The sequence below is a fragment of the Pygocentrus nattereri genome, chromosome 7 (assembly GCF_015220715.1).
Source record: "Pygocentrus nattereri isolate fPygNat1 chromosome 7, fPygNat1.pri, whole genome shotgun sequence".
Taxonomy (NCBI): domain Eukaryota; kingdom Metazoa; phylum Chordata; class Actinopteri; order Characiformes; family Serrasalmidae; genus Pygocentrus; species Pygocentrus nattereri.
The window spans coordinates 44,886,876-44,905,815 of record NC_051217.1 but is presented as its reverse complement, the minus strand read 5'-3'; the positions used below and the strand labels follow the sequence as shown (position 1 = coordinate 44,905,815).

The 18,940-nt window shown below is 41.2% G+C and overlaps 1 protein-coding gene and 1 long non-coding RNA gene across 3 annotated transcripts in view; one reads left to right on the top strand and one right to left on the bottom strand.

Annotated features, from left to right (window-relative positions):
• The first annotated feature begins 144 nt into the window (after positions 1 to 144).
• LOC119263677 lies at positions 145 to 4,310 on the top strand. 2 transcript variants are annotated; one of them, XR_005130452.1, is made up of 2 exons: positions 145 to 365; positions 2,672 to 4,310. It is a non-coding gene; the product is annotated as an uncharacterized LOC119263677 (long non-coding RNA). The 2 variants fall into 2 exon arrangements; XR_005130451.1 differs by having other exon boundaries at positions 145 to 431.
• The window catches only part of gnb5b (guanine nucleotide binding protein (G protein), beta 5b), a 40,762-nt gene continuing 23,903 nt past the window's right edge, over positions 2,082 to 18,940 (bottom strand). The window contains exons 11-13 of the mRNA XM_017719496.2: positions 15,092 to 15,188; positions 8,058 to 8,224; positions 2,082 to 2,530 (exon numbers count right to left, since the gene is read on the bottom strand). Coding sequence (XP_017574985.1) covers positions 2,519 to 2,530; positions 8,058 to 8,224; positions 15,092 to 15,188 — 276 coding nt within the window. The 3' untranslated portion in view covers positions 2,082 to 2,518. The remainder of the gene's footprint in view (positions 2,531 to 8,057; positions 8,225 to 15,091; positions 15,189 to 18,940) is intronic.

Here is an 18,940-nt window from a genome sequence, read left to right as displayed (position 1 = left end):
GGCGACGACGCAGATAAATAGACCCTGTGATGGACAGGCGACCCGTCCGGCGTGTGTCCTGCCCGCTGACCAGCCGACCAGTCCGGCCGCAGACAGGCGCAGTGACGTCACGCGCGCACGCACTCTCTGCCGATGAGGAAGATCATAGAACCCATTACAACGACTGATGGTTCCTGGTGGTGTCCAGTGGTCGCCAGTGGTGCTCCGCGGGTTTTCATGATGGGTCGGTGCCACAGCGTACAGGATTCTGATCGTTTACTCAGGCAGGGGGTTCTGGGACCGGTCCCACACACAGTTTGGTCATTGCCTAACGGGCTCTAACGGCGACCATCAGGCCAGTTCCTGCTGGGAAGCAAAACCATCAGGTTTTTACTCCTAACGGCCCTGAGAGCAGCTCCTCTCCATCTTTACCCAGAAGGATAAGCGTCTGAGTAAATTGTGTGTGTGTGTGTGTGTGTGTGTGTGTGTGTGTGTGTGTGTGTGTGTGTAATTTAAAAGACACAATACAGAGAACATTCTTTACCTAAGGTGTCAGGGTAGACATGATTACTTGTTAACAAGACGTGGCCATGAGTTACTACATTGAGGCCATATATTAATATATTAAGCCCACGAGTTGCTTCTCATAACTTCAATGTATTATTTTTTGTGGGCTCAATATAGCAACTTGTGGCCAGAACATATAGATATATATGGTCTCAGTGTAGCAATTTCAGCCTCAGTATAGTAACTTGTGGCCTCAATATAGTAAGGTCTGGCCTCAATATAAGAATTTGTTGGCACAATAAAACAATTTGTGGCCTCAATACAGTAACTTCTGGCCTCAATGCAGCAACCTTTGGACTTAATATATTAAGTTGTGGCCACGCCTTATTAAAAAATCATCATATAGCCACTTTAGGGGCTTCGTGCATACTGACAGATTTTATTCTTATTAAAAAAACTATGGACTGTTATTATTAAATGTTTTTCAGGCACATAATCGATCATAAATCCAGCGGTTATCAGGGACAAATCATTCCGTAACATCCTTCAGAAAGCAGTTCGGAGCTGAACGCAAATGCTGCCAATCTAGAATCTGAGATTTTTGGTTCTGCATGTAGGGAAAAGCAGAACAACAGAACCTGAGAGTTGAGAAATCTCGCACCGCGTGTGGGAATGCTGGCTTTAGCACAAGGCAACTAAACATATGGATATTCTAGTTAAAACCGTTCTGGTGGGCGTTTCTGCAAAAACGGTCTACAAGCATGAGCCGCTCTCATATGCCGCTTATACTGTACTGTTAGTATCGTTAAAGAAGACTACAGTGACCACTACGTACACATGAAATGATATTTAATGACCTGGAATACAGCACAGAAGTGGGCTTTAAACAACCAGAGACATCAAACAGCAGTTCATACCCGAATACATCAATCCATCAGGTTTGCAGTGAGACAGAACCGCCGCGCGAGTTTATACTGACCCACTTTCAGCCTAAAGGAAAAATGATTATACTTTCTATGCAACATCTCAAAGCAAGCAGGATCCATATAGGGCACCACTGAACGACAGACCAGAAAACGAAGGATGTTTTAATACTAGACACACAGAATCAACTAGAGCTTCTTCGGCTCACTGGTTTAAACGGGTTTCTCTACGTGCCTCAGGAACGTGTTTAACTCGTGCACTAAAGATCACGTCGTTGCTGTCATATCAAAACCTCGTAACTCCGAACACCATCTGAAAACAGCTGGCCTGTGCGGCGAGGGAACACACCGCATGATGGAGATCTCGTTACGTTAATGAAAGTGCACCTTCTCACTCTTCTCAGGAGCCTCACTTCCAGCTCCTCAGAGAACCTGCAGACACGCCTCCAAAGCTCAGTCTGAGAAGCTGGTTAGATTTTCTGAACTAATCAAACCCATTCAGTGGTGCTGAGGTCTGGACTCTGGGGTGGTCAGTCCATCGTCCAGCTTCTTTGTCTGATGTGTCCGTCTCCTTTTCTCAGTGAGGTTCTTCTTGATCAGCTACACATCCTTTCAGACCCACAGCGCTGAGTGGTCTTCTCACAGTGGAAGGATGGACAGAAACGCCTGTGGATGTTTTCAGATCTGAAGCAGCTTGATCTTCTCCTCTCTCTCAGCGATCAAAGCTATCAGTGCTGTTTATCTGATGGGGGCAGGTTTGGTGTCTACCGGGTCTTCCAGGTGGTTGTTAGGAGCCACAGTATCTCCTACAAATGAATAATTTCTACTCATTTTTGTGCACTACAGTATGACAGCAACGACGCGTCTAAAATCATGACAACAGATACTTGGGTGATCAGTGGTCAGCTTTAGGGATAGTTTTATTCTATGTTGAGAGAATCTCCGCTAAATTAAACTAAACAAAAACTCCCCTATATATATAGATATATAGATATATAGATGTATAGATGTATATATAGATATGAAAAAGTCCAGAGGTCATTTTTTTCTGTACGCTGTTCGACACACTCTTCCTCTTGTTTGCTCCGAAACTCCTCTGGGGACTCCCCTCATGCCCAAACCTGCAGAAGGGGAGGAAAAAATAGCACAATTAACTTCTCTTGCTGAAGCCATTCACAATACTCACGAATTTAGAGCAAAGAGGGAAGAGAAAGTGCTTCTGTTTCGTTTAAGTTTCTATTCTCTAATGTCTCTGTCTGAAGGTTTTTCCAGTCCGCCTGATCGACACCACAAGCTGAAAAACACTGTGAACAATCACAGGTGAGTGACGGCATCACTGTGGGAGTTCAAACAGAGTCAGCACTTCTCACCTTTACCACCCACCTACACCCCCTTCCCCCCCCACGCCGTAATCCCAGCAAACAAAACATCAGCACTGCTCTCTATCTCTCTGTCTGTCTGTCTGTCTGTCTATCTATTTTTATTTACAGTGCACATTAAATCAACCCGAAAGCAAACGTGTCACCTGCATTAGAAAATGGCTCATTTTCAGCTGTAACGCCTGAGGCTTGACGTCATTAGCCAAAGATGAGACACTTCACACCAAACTAACCTTTGGTCCGCATCAATACTTAAATACGTGGACAGATGATTGTACTGTGAGGCCACAGAGTGTTTGGAGGCCTCCACACTCTCCATAATAAGACGTCACAAAAGCAAAGCAAACAAATAAAGAATAAAAATAAGACCTAACCAGTGAGACAAAACAATATTCCACATCTGTGTTCATGTCAATTCTGAGCAACACTGGAAATTCGGCTGTTTTTGCTTTAGCTATACTAATAGTGGAGCCTTTGGTGATTAGTCTCCCTGTCAGATCTGGACCTGCTGGAGTCTCTGCTGCTCTGTTTTACTGTAATCTGTGGTCAGCCACTCTTTACAGAACTGACCCTGTGTTTTCTTTCTTTGCCGAGTTGATCAGCTGCCCATCCTGTGCGTCTGATGGTGCTGCCTCTTCTGCCTTGATCAGGTTCCACTGCTCGCCAGCCTTCTGGACCGGCTTGACCACCACTGAGCTTCTGAGATGCAGCTGCCGCTGTTATTCATAGACTGATCTAATTAACCGCTGCTTTTCCCCCCACTTTGTACTATAACACCTCATACTAACACTGTTTGCTGTCTGGTGTTGACCAGAGGAGGGCGGGAGTTTTTTTCCTTGCCACTGTCGCCACTGGCGACGCTCATGGGGGCTCGGACCCGGATTTTTCTTTTCTTTCTCTCTCTGTAACGCTGACTAATGTGCAACAACCTAACGTGCACACTGTAAACAACATCTCACTTAAATGGCATCAGAGTCAATAATATATATATATACTAATAATAATAATACATCTTCTAAGGCCCATGTGTCAGGCTCCAGTCCTCGCAGGCCGAAACACTGCAGCCTTCAGCACACGCCAATTAGCAAGGCCTTCGTGAACCGAATCTCCACAGCACATCAGCCTGGAAGGTCCCCAGTTTGACACGCCTGTTCTAAGGTATCTGAGACACTTCAAGCCTTGTGGTCTGAGGGCCTCCAAGGCTCCTGGCAGTCAGAGGCCCCTAATCCAGTCAGGGGCTTCCTGCTGTGATATAAGATTCAGCCAACCTTCTGCATCCACATGCAGGTTTAAGCATGTTGTTGCTGTATGAACCAAATCTTTTTTTTCATGATTATTTTTCCAGAATTTGAAAATGACAGCATGGAAATGCCCCCAAAATTACTCAAGACTATTTCTTTTCCTGTAAGAATATTACCATTTTTAAGATATGAGATTAACGATGTGTAACTTTAACACACATTACACAAACGAGAAGTGACGCAGTCACACACTGATAAACTTAAAGGCTTGTTTTTAATCTCTTCTGTAGTTCTGTGGGTTTTTTCCTCACTGTGGATGTTTTGAAACTCTGATATATGTGGGAGGTTCTGATAATCACTCTAAATGTGATATATACACCAGGAGGCTCTTGGTTTCCGTTTCACATGGCAGTCCTACCTGCATTCAAATGAGAACTGTTTGTTTTGAGCATTAAAAGAGCTGGACGACTAATAAGAAAGCAGGTGCTACAACGCATTCTAATGAAGGTCATTTGTCAGGATTTGATTGGCTGGTGGAACTTGGTATGTTAGAATTAAAACTAAAATCTCTCCACAATTATTACAGTCAGACTGTAAAACTACACACTGCAGATTCATACTGGATTAAAATCGCTCCACAATTATTACCGTCAGACTGTAAAACTACACACTGCAGATTCATACTGGATTAAAATCACTCCACAATTATTACAGTCAGACTGTAAAACTACACACTGCAGATTCATACTGGATTAAAATCACTCCACAATTATTACAGTCAGACTGTAAAACTACACACTGCAGATTCATACTGGATTAAAATCACTCCACAATTATTACAGTCAGACTGTAAAACTACACACTGCAGATTCATACTGGATTAAAATCACTCCACAATTATTACAGTCAGACTGTAAAACTACACACTGCAGATTCATACTGGATTAAAATCACTCCACAATTATTACAGTCAGACTGTAAAACTACACACACTGCAGATTCATACTGGATTAAAATCACTCCACAATTATTACAGTCAGACTGTAAAACTACACGCTGCAGATTCATACTGGATTAAAATCACTCCACAATTATTACAGTCAGACTGTAAAACTACACACTGCATATTCATACGGGATTAAAATCACTCCACAATTATTACAGTCAGACTGTAAAACTACACACTGCAGATTCATACTGGATTAAAATCACTCCACAATTATTACCGTCAGACTGTAAAACTACACACTGCAGATTCATACTGGATTAAAATCACTCTACAATTATTACAGTCAGACTGTAAAACTACACACTGCAGATTCATACTGGATTAAAATCACTCCACAATTATTACAGTCAGACTGTAAAACTACACACACTGCAGATTCATACTGGATTAAAATCACTCCACAATTATTACACTCAGACTGTAAAACTACACACGCTGCAGATTCATACTGGATTAAAATCATTCCACAATTATTACAGTCAGACTGTAAAACTACACACACTGCAGAGTCATACTGGATTAAAATCACTCCACAATTATTACAGTCAGACTGTAAAACTACACACACTGCAGATTCATACTGGATTAAAATCACTCCACAATTATTACAGTCAGACTGTAAAACTACACACTGCATATTCATACGGGATTAAAATCACTCCACAATTATTACAGTCAGACTGTAAAACTACACACTGCAGATTCATACTGGATTAAAATCACTCCACAATTATTACAGTCAGACTGTAAAACTACACACTGCAGATTCATACTGGATTAAAATCACTCCACAATTATTACAGTCAGACTGTAAAACTACACACTGCAGATTCATACTGGATTAAAATCACTCTACAATTATTACAGTCAGACTGTAAAACTACACACTGCAGATTCATACTGGATTAAAATCACTCCACAATTATTACACTCAGACTGTAAAACTACACACGCTGCAGATTCATACTGGATTAAAATCATTCCACAATTATTACAGTCAGACTGTAAAACTACACACACTGCAGATTCATACTGGATTAAAATCACTCCACAATTATTACAGTCAGACTGTAAAACTACACACTGCAGATTCATACTGGATTAAAATCACTCTACAATTATTACAGTCAGACTGTAAAACTACACACTGCAGATTCATACGGGATTAAAATCACTCCACAATTATTACAGTCAGACTGTAAAACTACACACTGCAGATTCATACTGGATTAAAATCACTCCACAATTATTACAGTCAGACTGTAAAACTACACACTGCAGATTCATACTGGATTAAAATCACTCCACAATTATTACCGTCAGACTGTAAAACTACACACACTGCAGATTCATACTGGATTAAAATCATTCCACAATTATTACAGTCAGACTGTAAAACTACACACACTGCAGATTCATACTGGATTAAAATCACTCCACAATTATTACAGTCAGACTGTAAAACTACACACTGCAGATTCATACTGGATTAAAATCACTCCACAATTATTACACTCAGACTGTAAAACTACACACTGCAGATTCATACTGGATTAAAATCACTCTACAATTATTACAGTCAGACTGTAAAACTACACACTGCAGATTCATACTGGATTAAAATCACTCCACAATTATTACACTCAGACTGTAAAACTACACACGCTGCAGATTCTTACTGGATTAAAATCACTCCACAATTATTACAGTCAGACTGTAAAACTACACACTGCAGATTCATACTGGATTAAAATCACTCCACAATTATTACACTCAGACTGTAAAACTACACACGCTGCAGATTCTTACTGGATTAAAATCACTCCACAATTATTACAGTCAGACTGTAAAACTACACACTGCAGATTCATACTGGATTAAAATCACTCCACAATTATTACAGTCAGACTGTAAAACTACACACTGCAGATTCATACTGGATTAAAATCACTACACAATTATTACAGTCAGACTGTAAAACTACACACTGCATATTCATACTGGATTAAAATCACTCCACAATTATTACAGTCAGACTGTAAAACTACACACACTGCAGATTCATACTGGATTAAAATCACTCCACAATTATTACAGTCAGACTGTAAAACTACACACTGCAGATTCATACTGGATTAAAATCACTCCACAATTATTACAGTCAGACTGTAAAACTACACACTGCAGATTCATACTGGATTAAAATCACTCCACAATTATTACAGTCAGACTGTAAAACTACACACTGCAGATTCATACTGGATTAAAATCACTCCACAATTATTACAGTCAGACTGTAAAACTACACACTGCATATTCATACTGGATTAAAATCACTCCACAATTATTACAGTCAGAATGTAAAACTACACACTGCAGATTCATACTGGATTAAAATCACTCCACAATTATTACAGTCAGACTGTAAAACTACACACTGCATATTCATACTGGATTAAAATCACTCCACAATTATTACAGTCAGAATGTAAAACTACACACTGCAGATTCATACTGGATTAAAATCACTCCACAATTATTACAGTCAGACTGTAAAACTACACACACTGCAGATTCATACTGGATTAAAATCACTCCACAATTATTACAGTCAGACTGTAAAACTACACACTGCAGATTCATACTGGATTAAAATCACTCCACAATTATTACAGTCAGACTGTAAAACTACACACACTGCAGATTCATACTGGATTAAAATCACTCCACAATTATTACAGTCAGACTGTAAAACTACACACACTGCAGATTCATACTGGATTAACATCACTCTACAATTATTACAGTCAGACTGTAAAACTACACACTGCAGATTCATACTGGATTAAAATCACTCCACAATTATTACAGTCAGACTGTAAAACTACACACTGCAGATTCATACTGGATTAAAATCGCTCCACAATTATTACAGTCAGACTCTAAAACTACACGCTGCAGATTCATACTGGATTATAATCTCAGATCATGTCAGTAAACAAATAACTAGTTTTCTCACCCGCAGTGTGTTGTCCCACGATCCCGAGCAGAACGCTGTGCCATCAGGCGACACTCGCACAGTGCTGACCCGGTTCTCATGCCCAAAGAGAATGGCCACTCTGGTGCCCTTTAGAACATCCCATACGTTGATGTTGTAGTCGTTATATCCAGCAAACAGCAGCCGACCTGAGAGAGACAATAACAGTAAAACATGCATTTAAAGTGAAAAGAATACATAAAACTAAAATGTGACATTATTCTGCAAATATTAGTGCACGACTTCTATGCATACTGTATACATGCATAGAAAATGGTATTTTGCCATTGGTGTATAAATCAAGCTCCTTTACACACATTAGTGAAAGAATGGGTCTAAAGAGCTCAGTGAATTCGAGCGTGGTGCTGTAAGAGGATGCCACCAGGATGCAACAAGTCAGTTTGCGAAATGTCTTCTCTCTTAGATATTCCCTGATCCACTGTGAGTGGTATTACTGAAAAGTGGAAGCGTTTAGGAACCACAGCAAGTCCAAGTGTCAGACCACGTAAAGTTAAAGAGCAGGTGATCGAGTGCTAAGGAGTGCATCTCCAGTCTCCATCGCTCAGCTGTTCAATAACTGCAGAGTTCAAACCTCCTCTGGTATCAACATCAGCACTAAAACTGCACTGGGAACTTCATGGCACTGTTTCCATGGCCGAGCAGCTGCATGCCAGCCTTACATCACCAAGGCCCAGCATCAGATGGAGTGGTCCACCACTGGACTCTGGAGCAGTGGAAACAGATTCTGTGGAGTGACGAATCAGCTTCTCCATCAGGTCAGTCTGATGGACTGTGTTTGGTGAATGCTGGGAGAACATCACCTGCCTGGCTGCACTGTCCCAACTGTAAAGTTTGGTGGAGGGGGGATGATGATATGGGGTTATTTTTCTAGGTTTTCTAGAACCCTCAGTTCCAGTGAAAGGAAATCTTAATGCGTGAGCACCAATACATTTTGGACAATTCTATGTTTCCAACTTTGTGGGAACAGTTTGGGGAACAACCTTTTCTATTCAAGCATGACTGAGCCCCCTGTGCACAAAGCAACGTCTATAAAGGCCTGACTTTTAGTTTGGTGTGGAAAAACTTGACTGGCCATCACAGAGCCTCAATCCCATCAAACGGCTTTGGGATGAGCTAGAATGGAGACTGCGAGCCAGGCCCTCTCGTCCAACATCAGCGTCTGACCTCACAAATGCGCTTCCCGATTGGGCAAAAAGTCCCATAAACACACTTCAAAATATTGTAGGAAGCTTCCCAGAAGAGTGGAAGCTGTTACGGCTACAAAGGGGTACCAACTCCATATTAATGCCTACGGATTTAGAAGGGGATTCATAAAAGCTCCTGTAGTTGTGATGTGGTGTCCTAATAATTTTGTCTTTTGTCCGAATATATATGTGTGTGTGCCATTTTATGTTTAATTTTTTGTCAATAAAAATAAACATGTGAAGTAAATGTGCAGTAAAGTGTGCAGAGGTGTGTCTCTGTAGAGGATAAGTTCACTTATTTGCACTTAGATTTGCACTGGGATCTGGCCAGAGGCGCATAAACTATTGTGGATGACTGTATGTAAATACGTCTGATTGGCTGCTCTGTTCTGTACTACATTAAAAAGTGGTCCAGGCTGAAATACCTCAGCCCTGTTTACATACTTGCTCTTTTAAATGTCTTGGCCAAGCTTGTAAACAACAGTGCAATAGCCCAGATTTACTTGTTTTTCTCTTTCCGTTTACTTAGAACGATATTAGCTACAAACTCCATTCCAAATAAGCTGGGAGAGTAAATAAATGCAAGTAACAAAAAAATGCAGGGATATATTTTTAGTCTACTTTGACCCCCTTTTTAATCAGAAACAGTACAAAGACAAGATATGCATCATTTTATCTCATTTACATTTACGGCATTTGGCTGACGCTCTTATCCAGAGCGACTTACACTTTGATCAATTTACACAGGGAGGCCAAGGTGGTGTTAGGAGTCTTGCCCAAGGACTCTTATTGGTATAGTGTAGGGTGTTTGCCCTGGTGGGGGATTGAACCCCAGTCTACAAGGCAGAGGTGTTAACCACTACACTAACCAACCATCTCATCAACTTCATTGTTTTTCTTAATAAAATATGCTCATTCTGAAATTTATGCCTGCAACACGTTCCAAAAGAGTAGTAAAGGTAATTATGCTTGGATATTACAGGAAAATCCAGGACAGGCAGAGCCCTTTATGAGCGAGAACAGGCCAAGGTTCACTACTCTGGCAAAGCTGCATCAATAACAAATCCAACAGTTTTAAAAATAAAACACATTGACCAACCAGTGACTGCAAAGGTTTGAGATATTTCAAACTCTATGGTGTATAATAACAACAACAGACTCAGGGAATCCAGAGAAATCTCTGGGCGAAAAAAGGTGCATAAATAAAAGGCCAAAACACATAAATGACTGCCTATGCCCTTCAACACCTCAAATGGCACTGCATTAAAAATCAGCATCTGCTTTTAAGGATATCACCAAATGGGCTCGGGAATACTTTGACAAACCATCCAAAACACTGTTCATGGCTGCGCCCACAAACACAGCAGAAGCCATATTTCAGCAACCAAAAACGCTGCCGACTTCTCTGGGCTTTGGTTCTGCTGAAATGGCCTGTTGCACAGTAGAAACATGCTGTGGTCTGACAAGCCGATCTTTAAAAATCTTTGTTTATGGAAAGAAGGGACGTTGTGTTCTCTGGGCCAGAGAAGAACACGACCATCCGGGTTGTTACCAGTGTAAAGTTCAGGGACGTCCGTGTTTATTTCAACACGGTTAAAACCAGACCACATTCTGTGTGTGTTCCGGCAGCATGGCTGCGTAATCAGAGAGTGTGTGTGTGTGTGTGTGTGTGTGTGTGTGTGTGTGATAGGATGACCTGCCTGCAGTCCTGAACTGTCTTCCATTGAAAACATGTCTTACTGAGCTTAAAATACAACAAAAAAAAAACAAAAAACAAAAAAACTCCACTTGCAAAACTGGTTCAGCTTTTGTCTTCTGTCCACAAATGATGAAGTGCTGTTAAAAGGAAAGGTGATGTAACAGAGTGGTAAACATGCCCCTGTTTCAACGTTGTTTTGGAATGTGTTGCTAGTATCAAATTAGGAGTGAGCACATATTTACAAAAAACAACGATGTTCATCAGATCAAAAAAATGATGTGTTTTTTGGTACTCAACTCAATACAGCTCAAACAGAATGCACTAATCAATATTTGTATCTGTTTTCATTAGGATTTCACATCCTGTCCCAACTTTTTTTGGAATGGGGTTAGTAAAGTGGGCAGTCTGCACTCTCCAAACATTATACAGTATATGACTTAACATACCGCAGATGAAGCATATTAACCCTCGCCGTCCTAGTCTGACAGCCATAAAGGTCATAGGGAAATTCAGACAGCAAGCAGGAACTTTGTAACGCAGTGAAATTAAACTACGACATTTAGATGCAGGCTTTAAGTTTGGTAAACAAAACAGCCGCTGAAATCCGAACTAGATCAAACTACAAATTACAATGAAGCAACAGCAGCATTTGGTGCTCAGCACAGCAGCCGGTTCTATAGTTATATTATCCACCACACACAGTATGTAAGCCTGTATGTGACTGGTCGTTACTGTTTGACCAGATCCTTGGCTGCTCTGTAAAACATTACAGACCTAAATTCCTAAGAAGGGCCGAAAAACAAACTGAAGTTACCAGCCTGACTGGTCAAAAAAACATCAGAAAATTCCAGGTTGTAAAGGTAAATTCCCCAGAGGGCATGTTTTGATATTGACAAATGAGAAAAGGGAGAACTAAACTGGAATACAATTTCTGCAACACACTGATCTTAGAGTTCTCCAAATTCTGCTCCAGTCTTAGCAGTTGCTGTTTTCATCTTATTTATTTATTTATTTATTTATTATGTTTGCATTACTACTATTCTGCTTTTTATCTGCTCTTGAAAATGCACTGCACTACTGATATTCTTTTAAACGTGCTTCATGGATAAAATCTGCCTACTTGCTTTATGTTCTACACCACTGAAGAACCTTTGAACACACGCGAAAGCCGATGCACTCGGCAAGCCCGCACTGGTCTTATCACCACAGTCAAAAGGTTTAATGGGAGGGACGCAGTTTGTTAGAATGAGCTACTGTCTACTCATGCAAACCGCTGCTGTAACTGTCTCAGTCAAGAGCCCTGATGAGCAGGTCGAGCGAGCTGCCACTTCCTGAACTCTTCCCAAACATTTCCCCAAAGAAACACGCTGGGGCCTGTGGAGGCCTGTGAGGGGTCCAAGGTCTCACGCCAGGACTGTTTTTCAACCTAATCTGTATTTGTTGCACAAGCAGGGCACACAGAGGGGAACCCTCAGGGCCTTGTAGGCCTTCAGAGAAGATTGCTGTGAACAATATATATCAAAAATGGTCCAATCCAGGTAGACACAGCTGAGCGAGCTCTCCGATTGGTTAGGACTTCAGGAGCTGAACTGAAGGCCTTACACTTTAGATGAACCCCAAACATAATTAGAAAGTGACAGAGGAACCAACCAATCACGTCTCGGTTTACGATGCGAGAAAAAAAATCATCTTCTGGAGTTTCTAGATGCATCACTGACTGTGAACACGTGTCGTGGTCTGAGCAGGTTCCGGTTAGTTGTTAGGAATGGAAAACAGTGGCAGCAAAACTGCAAAACTGACACATCCGAACTCACACACACGTTAGTGTCTGTTAAAAGCTCAAATTAATCATATGGAACGTCTTTTACAGGCTTTGACTGTTCGTGTTTCACCTAGATCGGCCAAAAGTGCTGTCGGCTTTGTGACAACACAACATACCACGTTGACCAAATACAGGCACTAGCTGAAATTAGCGTCACCGTATTCCTCGTTTTTTTCCTCATTTACAGGCAGAACTGTAGGCCTACCGTCGCAGCTCGCCATCGAATACACGGTCGACAAAAAGTCTGAGATTTAATAAAAGAACCGAAAACCTGTTGACTCAAAAGTCACTTCTAATAGAAGCCCAAAGGGCAGGTGCTTCAGCATATGATCCATGCGATTGTGAAGCAGCTGGTTTTCTGTTCTATTCTAAGTACAGGGAAATTAATCGAAATTATTGCTCATGCCAACGAACCATATGCTACAGATGCGATAGACAGAGATCAGGCTGAAAAATGCTGGAGCACTCCTTTAACAGAAGTCTGTTGTTGTGTCTCTGTCACTGCAGAGCCACAACAAAATGAGGGGAAGCACCCTTTTAGACATAACTGCTGTGGGTGTTTTCCAAAAGTGTTTTAGCTGAAAGATGTAGGAGTGAGTGGGGAATGTTTTCATCATTAATTCTTATCATAATGCTGATGTAAACAAGTCTTTAAGAAGCACACAGCTAAAAACAACAGCAGCCATCCTCAAACCACAGCCCAGGCATGTCAAAGTGGGGACCTTCCAGGCCATGACGGCTTTGCTAATGACCTGATGAGCTGAATCAGGTGTGCTTAATGTGGCAGTGTGCTGAAGTCTGCAGTGTTTTGGCCCACAAGGACTGGATCCTGACACATGTGGTTTAGCCCATGTTTATAGATAAGTCTATTAGAGACACTGAACACCTCCACACAGTTACGAAGACAGCAGCATATCGCTGTTGTTGGAAGAAAATCTCCGAAATGGTAACTTTACAGGAGAAGGAAAAAACCTACTTCACTTTTAATGTGAGTCAATGGAACCAGACGTTTTTCCAAGTCGTTTTGGGCTGTTTCTTTTGATCCATTCACCAGGAAATTTACACACAATATAAAGGGTGACGGGTATTTTCAAAAAAATAAAAAAACACAAAAATGAAGATATGAGGTTTTCTTCCGACAGCAATGATATACCATGATCCATCCTCGGACCACCCAGATTACTGTCCTGGGAACCGAGGTCTAACCAGTTTTTAATCTCCTGTACAGATTTTAAATGCATACAGTCTCTAATTTTGGAAATTAAAGTAAGACAACTCACACTCGCGCACATCATCACGTCACCCCTGTTCTCCAACGTCTCCATTGGCTTCCTGTGAAATATCGCATACAGTTCACAGTACACTTCTGCTCACCTCTAAAGCTCTTAACAGTCTCACCCCTTCTTACCTGTCTGACCTTCTCCCCTTTAAACCCTCTCGCTCTCTCAGGTCGTCTTCAGCTGGACAACTTACCATCTAACCTGACCGAGCCTTCTGCCCCTAGACTCTGGAACTCTCGTCCACTACTGGTCAGACAATCCAATTCACTCTCCATATTCAAGTCTAACCTGAAATCTTATCTTCTCACACTTGCCTATAACCTCCCTCACGCCTTCAGTGTCTGACCCTGTCATTATACAGCATTGCTTATATAAACTGATCTTACTGTATGCACTACTGTGCTCTTGTTGTCTGTTATCTATGTACTTTGAATTGTAAGCGTCTTTGGGTCCTCGATAAAGCGCTATATAAAAATAAAGAATTAGTATTATTACTCAAAATTAATGATTGACGTGCCTCTCGGCCAATCACAACCATCACATCACAACATACTGGCTACTTTGTCCGTCAAGAAAAGGGTAAAAAAATCCAACAAACCTCCCCAAAACAAACCTGCAGTGAGAACAGTCATTCTCTACTTTGAGACTAATGTAGTTAACAAGCACTAGGAAGCAACTCTCTGAATGAGAGCCACTGTCTTCCCTAGTTTACCTGGCAGTATGTCTACAATACGGTGGCGGCGACAAGTGCGACATCAACCTCACACTACGTCCTGAGTTTGGTAGCACGAGTGCTACGGATGCTACCAGGTGGCCTGAGCTGAAAGTCCGCTGGCAGAGCATTTCCTAGCATTCTGCATCTGTAAGAACAGATACATCTGGTTTCTAGCTCAGACCACAGAAACCACCAGGCCAGTGCCTGGTTTTGCTGCGTTTATTAGTTTGCTAATAACCTCAGCACAGGCCTCAAGCCTTTCATAGCACTAGTGCTGTGCTCTCCATCCCCTCACCGCTGAGCGAGAAGTCCACACTGGAGGCGCCGAAGATGATGCTCTCTTTGGAGTAGATGGCCACTTCACGGTCGGCCCGCAGGTCGTACAGGCGGCACTGGAACGCAATAAATGTATTATTCACGGATGGACAATGACATAAACCATAACAAAGCCACAAACCATTTCAAACCTCGAATTAGCCACTTCTTAATTAATTCATCTTTTTTACAACAGCCACATTTACATCTCTAGGACTGTCACTGTCATACGCTGGTGCGCTGTAGTGGTTGGTTAGTGTAGTGGTTAACACCTCTGCCTTCTACGCTGTAGACTGGGGTTCAATCCCCACCTGGGCAAACACGCTGCTATTGTTACAGTTTATTTATCATTTGCACAGTTAATCTACCCTGAGCTCTTCTGCATTAGTCACATTGTTCTTTCCGTCTACATTATACTGTTCAATATGTATAATTATTTCATTTAAGGATGGGACTCGAGCCTATTTTTATACTTAGTGCATTTTAATTTAATATACAGCACTGTATGGCTTTGCTTAAAGGAGATTGACATATTTTTCAAAATTTCTGCTTAATTTAAAGGTTGAGATCAGTGGTCGCCTTGCCCACATCGTAAATATTGCCATTTTATCCAAAGTACTTCTACTTAGTTTTTATTCATTTACTAAAATATCTTCTTTGTCTACTGCATTGAAATATATATATATATATATAAAATAGGCCAAACATTATCATAAAACAGCGTCTCAGTCATCAGGCAGTGAATTCAGAACCAGTTCATGTAGGAACTTTCTGTGAAGGAGCTTTTAGAGGGGGACGTTCGGTTCCCATCACCACCACTGTGAACAGCTCTGTTTACATCTTATTCAGTTAATTATGCAGATTTTGAGAAAGTGGTGGAATTTTCTCAGTAATTAATCTTGATCTTGGTCTATAATGAGTCAACTAAACCAACAACGTTAACACTTCAATCAACTCTCAGGGCCCCTGAGAGCTCAGAACCACATGGTTTAGACAACGATCATGAACTCTGACCAGGAACATCAATACCAGATGAAAGTTACTCAATCACAGTTTCTTAACTTGAGAATGGCCTTTAGACGTTTTTCCCCAGGGGGCTCTCGGTTAATTTTTGATTAATTTGCATCTTTCGACTTTTGAAACTGCTCAGTACTGCCGGGTAGGGCGGTGGGTGGGGGGTGTAAGGTGTTTAATGTGGTGTGAACGGTTTCTGAGGCAGAACAGGAAAGTTTCAGCCCTTATTGATCAGCTTTCTGCTAAAACCACGAGTCATAGGTGTTACTGAGATTTAGGGCTGCCACAAAGAACTAATGTGACAGTCCAATAATCTGTCAATTACTGAAATGAATAACATTATTCGGATTATGAATCACTACATTTCCAAATAACACATATAGCTATCAGCTTTGTTTGATGCATTTGCTAACTAACAATGTACCGTTTTAATGAACTTTCCTGTTAATACAAAACATAAATAAAACTCCAATATCTGTTTCCTGTCAAAATTTAAAACCAGGGATGTGCAAAGTAGCAGCAATAAAACCAAAATTAAATGAGTTTTCTCTTAATCAAGTAAATAAAAAAAATAAATCTATCTAAATTTAAATTTTAATTATAAACTGTGCTCCGTCGATTCTGCTGTCTGTCTTCACTCTGCCGCAACTAAATCCTACAATCACAGGTCTTTACTGATACGGAAGAAAGTCAGCATCTCTCCGTGCTCCTGTGAGAGGCCTGATCTCCGAGGAGAACATCATACTCCCCTCAGCAGAGAATATGTGCTTGGATGGAGGAGATGGGAAACTATCGCCGTGTCCCAAACCACATCCTTCTGTACTTCACACACTACACTAATGAGTGCTCTTCTAATGGTATATACATAGATATACAGGTATATACCCAGATGCCCCGGTGGGTCCAGCCAGGCACGTCAATGGCACTGCCATTTAAGGGCAGTAGTCCAAAATGACACTATATTTCAGGAATGCCGACTCAGAAAGTGGGATAGGATTATGTAACGGAGGGAACGCAGTGACCCATGCTCATGTCGGTGTGATGTTGATGTGTAAATGTGGTCGTGTGGTCAATGAGGCCCAGAGAACCTGCTGATGTGACTGGTTCTCCTCTGGTTTTATATTAAGCCTATTTCATTTAATCGTCTATTCAGGGGAGCTTAACTTTATACAGGAGTTATTTATTAACAGTGACGGTTAAAGTTTCACAGCTTGGTAAATCAGAGCCCTCCTTCAAACCATATAGATATTTATAATAGATTAACTTTAACACAAAACCTGAAGTCAGCCTCTTAATTGCCAGCTTCTTGTTCGAATTTCCACCTTAAATGACACGTCAGCCAGCATCATGTTTGAATTTTCCGGTTCCACCTTAAATGGTGCAGCTTCAGGCACCAGAAATTGACTGCTGCATCATTTAAGGTGGAACAGGAAAACTCGAAGAAGCTAGCTTCAGTGGTGGACAGCAACTGAGTATCTGAGTAAATGTAATTAGTTTCTGTACTTTAGTATTTTTGGTGTATCTGTACTGAAGTTTCTCCGTTCTGGGCGACTTTTTCCTTTCACTCCACTACATTTCAGAGTCTAATATCCGACTTTTTCCTCCTACATTTTGAGAAATCTGTCGTTCCTTTTGGTTTCTGTGTGTATAAAAACGTCACATGTCAAAACGAAAGAAGCGCAAAGCCAGAGCACCAATCAGGGCCCAGCGGTCACTTTGTTTAGAGCTGGTTTTGACCTGGTGGTCATACCGACCCAGTGCAGCACGCGGTTCAACGTCAGCGCAGCAGCGTAAAACTTTGGGAGAGTCTGTTCAACATAAATGATGAACTAACCTAACTTTGTGTAAATAGAGCTCAATATAGAAATATGTCCACATATGCAGTCGAGACTGACGCGGCTTTTTTCTGAATTTCTACAAACACCGTTTCATTTATAGTAAATGAGTTTGGGCTGGTTTATGTTTATGAACAGACGCCTACAGATCAACATAGTAAAGGAGCTCATCTGTGATCCTGAGTTTAAAGCCAGTTTTTATTCAACTTAAACTTGGAACTAAGTTGTAAATAAATCTGAAACTGAAACTTTGCTTGTGTGTAAAAAGTGATTTCAGAGCCACTCGGTTCTCCCTGATGGAAACTGTTTACCTTCAGTGTTTTGTGCTTCTGATCATTTTAATAGACGTCAGCGTCACTAATTAATGACGTTCTATTAAAAGACTGGTTTACCAAGAGAGACGCTGGAGGACTTTCACCTGAAATGAGTTCATGAAGCCAGTCTGGTTATAAAAATGATAACAGGACATCAGAGCCAGAATTACTCTTTTAGTACTTTTACTTTATACTTAAGTACATTTGAAGGGAAATACTTTAGTACTTTTACTCAAGTTGGAGGTCTAAAGGGAGGAACTTCTACTTTTACTGGAGGAATATTTTACCTTGGGGGTCTCGACTTTAACTCCGGTACATGGATTGTGTACTTCATCCACCTCTGCTGGCTTATATGAAGCCAACTTTAGCTTCGTCCTTCTTGCTGTGTTTTGGGGGGTTTACTTTATTTCTATGTGTATAAAGATTAGAAGTGATTTACACACTGATGGACTTGCTGATGTTTCTACCAGAGCTAAATGCAGACTGAGTACTTTATGCTGGCCATGATGGCTAATTCTGCTGGTATGTGGTTTGGGACGCAATCTAACCGAGAGCAATCTGTCATCCAGCGCGCCGACAAGTTCCCTCTTCAGACGCTCCGACATCCCAGCTAAGGTCGGAGTTTAGCTCCCAAACTTTTAAGGATTTTGTTCTTGAGGCTGCCAT